The 5952-nt window shown below is 43.6% G+C and overlaps 1 protein-coding gene across 1 annotated transcript; it reads right to left on the reverse strand.

Annotated features, from left to right (window-relative positions):
• Positions 1 to 4004: 4004 nt before the first annotated feature.
• LOC121981316 (probable xyloglucan endotransglucosylase/hydrolase protein 30) lies at positions 4005 to 5724 on the reverse strand. Its single transcript, XM_042533769.1, has 4 exons — positions 5467 to 5724; positions 5274 to 5374; positions 4805 to 5013; positions 4005 to 4716 (listed from the first exon to the last, which is right to left on the reverse strand). Exons 1-4 carry the CDS (start codon positions 5660 to 5662, stop codon positions 4179 to 4181), a joined length of 1044 nt encoding a protein of 347 aa, XP_042389703.1. The 5' UTR covers positions 5663 to 5724; the 3' UTR covers positions 4005 to 4178.
• Between the last annotated feature and the right edge of the window lie 228 nt (positions 5725 to 5952).

Raw genomic sequence — 5952 nt, forward strand, 5'->3', positions numbered from 1 at the left:
ATCGAACCTACCAATTCCAGAAATCTGCAAATCTGCGAACTCCGTTCTGATGTAGAGTCGATGGTGGATGAAATGTTGTCGGAATGGTTGAGTAGCAGTGGAGGAACACCGCCAAAGCTCTCGGATGGAAAACGAAACCACAAACCGGAGGAACACCTCCAAATGGCCGGCAGTAGAAGCAGAGTTCGCGGATACAATTCTCGCTGCAGGACCACCTTTGAGTGAGGTCAGATCGCCGGAAGCTGGTCGCAAGCATCTGAGGACATCGTCGCCGATGAAATTGGCCGAAAAACTGATCTAGAAGTAGAGATGGGGTCGGAATCCGAAGAAGCACCACGGGACGCGAAGGACAGAGCTGTGAAGGAGTCGACGAAGAGGAATGGTATTGTAGCTTCTCGTTTAAATCAGATCCAGATCTGAACGGACGGCTGGGATTGATTTGGAGCTAAATCAACGGTGAAAGTTTGTCCAAAATCCGATCTGAAGGTACTGATCTTTCTCTAGGGTCTGGATCTACTCTCCCTTAAGTCGGATCGACCAGATCATTACTGGATGGCCCAGATCTGCCATGTCTTCAATGAGCAGTCCAGATTAATTCGGGCTAGATCAATGGCTAGATGAACTCAGATCTGGATCAAAACTTCTGGATCTTCATAAATGGCTCAGATCTGCTCCCCATTAGGTTGGATCGGCCAGATCTTCAACGGATGGCTCAGATCTCTCCTATTCTTGATAAACGGCCCATAATGCTTCAAAGCTTGATCTTCTCGTTTAAACTCCGATTCGAGCCCAATTTTGGTTCAAATAGATCCACATCCACGATCCTTTGATGCCTACAAAATAAGAATCAAATATTAACATCAAATAAAATAAAAATACAATAATTTACAATTAGGTCCAAAATAGATACAATGCACAAAATATGATGTAACAATGATTTAAACCTATAAAATCAACATCAAACCATGCATATATGAATCAAAATAGTGCAGTAAAATCATGGTTATCACTCTCATACCCAAGAAGGCTATGTGCCTCGCCATGCAGTCCTGGAAGCCAATTTTAAAAATTAATATTTAATTAAATTTATAACATAGGTTGATTCGGATCAATAGTGTTAAGTTCCACTTGCGATCCAAGTCTAAACCATTAAGAACAGATAAGTTAAATTTGGAATCAATAATGTTAAGTTCCGTTTGCGATTCCTAATTTAACTTCTAAATAACACAATAGGTTGTTTAGGAAAAGGTTCGACACTTGTACAAAATTTTTGTACAGTGGAACCGGTACGATCCTTCTAGGACCAACCAACACGTTGCGCAGGGTAAAGCCGTTGTCGAACCCTTCTTCCTCCGCATCTCTTCCTCTTCACTTCTTGCAATGATTCTCACAGATTCACACCAGATCTTGAAGCTTCTTGGAGTAAAGTGTTGCTGCACTTCCAAGGTCAAGAGGCGTTCCACACAAGGAGAAGCAAGCTAGGGTTTTGTAAATCTTATAAGATTTGTATTGTATAAGCTTATTTTTCTTTCTTCTTGTATTGAGAGGTTGTACAAGACTTCTCCGCCTTCAGTAGTTACCAAGAAGGAGTGTTTTATTAGTGGATGACTGAGTGAGGGTCGGATCCTTGGATTAGTCACTTCTTCTTGAGGTGGATACCAAGTAAATCCTAGCGTTAGCATTGTGAATGTGCTTTGTGTGTATTTCCGCTGCATATCATTATCATCAAACCAAGACAACGAAGCACGACGAGCTATTCCCCCCCCCCCCCCCCCCCCCTCTAGCTACAAATCGACCCTAACATTGTGGCAAAAGGCGAAACGCCAAATCGACCCTAACATGAGTGTGTTTATAGTGGAGTTGTGTGCACCGTGTGGATCCTTCTATTAGTCACCTTAAGGAGATATAGACCAAGTAAAATGAAGGTGTTAGCATTGTTTAAAATTTTTCGCTGCAACAAATCATCAATGAAGCAATTGGAGCTAATCATCATCCCTCTAGCTCTCAAAGTATCCTAATATATTCTTCCACTGACCGGGTACCTTGCTTCAAATTCTACAACCTTTAATACATCAATCATTGGAAATTGTATGACAAAAAGGTCTCCCACATGAGCTTCTTCATCTTCTCTCAGTTGGTAATTTTAACCTTACTCAATCTTTTCTAGGTCAATTTTAGTTGTTGCCATCATGCAGTTGATCTTCACCACAATTTGGTTACAACCAAGGGCACACGCTTGTCTTTAGGAACTACTTTGAATTCCAGGATTTCGTCCACAGAGACCCGCCAATCCGAGAACTCCTCGGGTTGTAGATTGCCATGAACCTTAGGGATTTCAATTCTCATCCTCGTCTCCCAGCGCCTACAATCCTCCTCGGCTATCACTCTCTATTGCCTGTGGATAACCTCCTCTTCATAAGCTTCCTCCTCCTCTCTATCACCCGTTTCCATATCCGAATTTGCCTGATAATGGCGTTGGAATGAATTTCTTCTATTTTAATTTTCAAACATCACATCCATCCTTTCTACAGTGAATTCAATTCGTTCTATCTGTTCAACAACAGGTCGAACCTATTGCTCCATATTGCACTAGTACACAATGTTGATATTGTCAACGCAGTGCTGTCTTCTTTGCGACATGACTCCATAAAATCAACTCGACTCTAATACCAATTGATGCAGCGATGAACTATCAAATTTGTTAATTCATGCACTGGAAATGACCTTCTAATCCCTGTTGATTCAAAGAAGAATACCAGGAAAAAGAAAAACTCGTCGTTTCAAGAAGGATATGGTGACTAAAATAGTATTAAATTAAAACGGTCTCAAAACATTAAACAAAACACTTATATAGACTAAATACCCTAATTGCAAGACAAAAATATCAAAAATAACTTAAATATCCAAAAATATGAAAATTACTATAAAAAAATGTAACAAAAAAATATCAAGAAGCTCCTTAAATGGACTAAACAGTGCTTTTTGGGCAAAAAATTTGGCGGTTATAGATTCTCCGATAACAAATGTAGATCTTTAAGTTTTGCATGTGTGAGCATATATAGACAGCATAATTTTGAATCCCGAGTCAAAAAAATATATCCTCCGAAAGATTTCTCTATTGAATTAGCATCATAGAAGGTTTTTGAGTCAAGTTGGAAACTTGACTGATGTGGAAAGAGTAATCGATTGATAAACAATAATACCCTCCGAAAGATTTTGAGGAGGTGTATTTGTTGTTAGTTCTTTGGGGTATTAGAGGATAATATTATTGTATTTCACCATAGGAGGCATTCGAAAGAATTCACAAAACGCTCAAAGTTCCTTTCATATAAATTATTTTCATTTACATTATTCAGATTTATATTTGTATCTTTATTTTATTTTTATATTTCTTGTATATAACAGATGTGGGAGGTTTCTCCGTAAGGTATTCTATGAAGAGAAAGCTAATGGATCATCACTAGGACAAGTCATGGAATAGAAATCAGAGGTGTTGAACTACATGAAACCTCATATCTCCTCTATTTATGTTTTTGATTTTTTTTTTAATTTATTTTCGCTGAGTTTATAGAAGAGCACATAAGAATAATAAGCAAAATAAATTACTATTCACCCCTTCTAACACCGTATTCCGACATACGTCCATACCAAGTCCATAGAGACATATATAGCCTACTCGTTTAACTCCTTTGCAAGTGCACTAAATAATTATTGATTTAAACGGATAAATAAAGGCCGTTCGACAACTCCAACTCCACGTTGCAAACCAACCCAGAAGGCACGGTGACGATCGTGTCGTATGACTCGTATGGGACAAGAGAAGACCTATCAACGCACGCCATAGTAGATGCCCACCCAATGACCCAAATGACCCATCCCCAAACCACAAACCAAGCCGCCTTTATGGATGGTTATCTATCCCATCAAAGACGCCACCACCCTTAATATTCTCTACCATCAACATCCTCCTTTTCTTCTTTTTTTTTCAAGTTTTTCCTCTAGTATAAACAAAATCTCATCAAAATTATTTATTAGCCCAACGATCGGTTAACAAGTACAGTATGCTTTGCTTTACATGGGAATTATAAATTATTCATTTTCACCAAAAGAATCAACAAATTAAAATTCTATCAAGATGTGACCAAATTAAATCATCCGTCTGAATTTCTAGCTGACGATTAATCTAGAATTTGCCGGTCATCGACGGAGCTGGGCTTCCGGCTGCGCCGCCGCGGGACCGACCGCGCTCGAACCTCCCTGGGAGGGACCTTGTTGTCGCCCCACTCCCCGAACCGGCTGTGCTCCGACGAGACGTAGTCGCAGTCCGGGAACGCGACGTTGCCGTAGCGGTGCTGGTCGTAGCAGAAGCAATAGATCATGTAGCGCTCCCGGAATCGTCGCATGGCGGCGCGCTTCCGCGGCGTGAGCAGCGCGAAGTCGGCGGACATGAGCTCCTCCACCGACTCGGCGCAGCGGTCCGCCGCCTCCACCGCCATCTGCCGGATGGGGTCCACGCGGCAGCCGCGGAGGACCAGGTCGCCGAACTCCGCCGTGTACGGCGCGTACTTGTAGTTGATCTTGATCCGCCCGTAGGCGGTGGCCCACGAGCTCCCGTCCCATATGGTGGCGTACACCGACATCGGCTTCGCCGGGAAGTCCCCGCCCATCGCCTCCGTCCGCACCACCTCCCTGATCGGCACGTCGTCGATGTAAAACCTGCATGCACGCACGCGCGCGGCGCCGGCGGTCAGCACAGCACGAATCGATTCAAAACACATCATGACAGATTAAAACAATTAATTACACGATGTAATCGGGCGTCCACAGGATGGAATATCGGTGCGCCGCCTCGGTGGGATCGAAGGGGACGAGGTATCTCTCCTCCCGGCCGCGGGTGGTGCTGCCGTTGCCGTAGATGTTGGTCTGGATCCGCCAGTCCTTTCCCTTCACGTTCCCCAGGAACTCAAAGTCCAACTCATCATGGTTTTTAGGAAACAAGTCCCCATTCGAAGTCTGCAATTAACTAATTAACAATGAATTAATCCCATCTCATGCACTAATCCCATGCACAATTAATTTGTAGTTAAAACTCGACTTATTGAAATGCAGAAATGGGCGTTTTCAGTTACGTAACGCAAACAAATTCGATCGAATATATATCAAAAGTAAAGCCCTTTCTCACATCGTATAGATGTATATATCAGCGACAGAAAGGAGGAAAAAGGAAGAATATATATATATATATATATATAAATTAAGAAGAGACGGCGTACATAGAACGCGACGACGACGCCGGCGGCGTAATCTTTTGGCAGCTTGATGGACGCGCTGAAGAATCCATGATCGTAGAGGTCCGTCGAGATGAAGCCCGACCCTGACGACGACGTACGGGTTAATTACTCGATCGATCAATTCCCAGTCGATCGTTTGATTAATTAAACGAAAGCAATCCTTATGCTTGATTACCGGAGTAGCGATTGAGGGTGAGGCGGACGCTCCGGTCATCGGCCGCGCGGATGAGGTTGTCGTTGCCGAAGAGGTGGGAGAAGCCGTCGCTGAAGCTTACCGTCGGCGCGTTGAACCCTGCCGCCGCAGCCGCCGCGGCCAGGATAACGTAGGAGAAGAAACCGGCGATCGCACCGCTCGCGGTGGTCGCCGCCATCGCCAGCTGCCTTCCGAATTCTCTTTGCTTGCGATGTATCGTCAAGGACTCTCTCCTTTATGCTCGCTTTCTTCTTCGCTTATAAAGGTGGGAACTGGGATTTTTTAATTACGACTATGCCACCGAACCGCGTTCCCTTTGACTCCGATTAAACAAATCCTAGACACGACCGGTCTTAACTTAAACCGGGTCGGTCGAACCGCTCTCCTTGTGCGCGCACAGCTTTATTGTTGGTTGGTTGGTCGGTCACGCATCTTTACGTGTTAGGAAAGTGACCCGAACCTACTCCA

The sequence above is a fragment of the Zingiber officinale genome, chromosome 5A, assembly GCF_018446385.1.
Source record: "Zingiber officinale cultivar Zhangliang chromosome 5A, Zo_v1.1, whole genome shotgun sequence".
Classification (NCBI taxonomy): domain Eukaryota; kingdom Viridiplantae; phylum Streptophyta; class Magnoliopsida; order Zingiberales; family Zingiberaceae; genus Zingiber; species Zingiber officinale.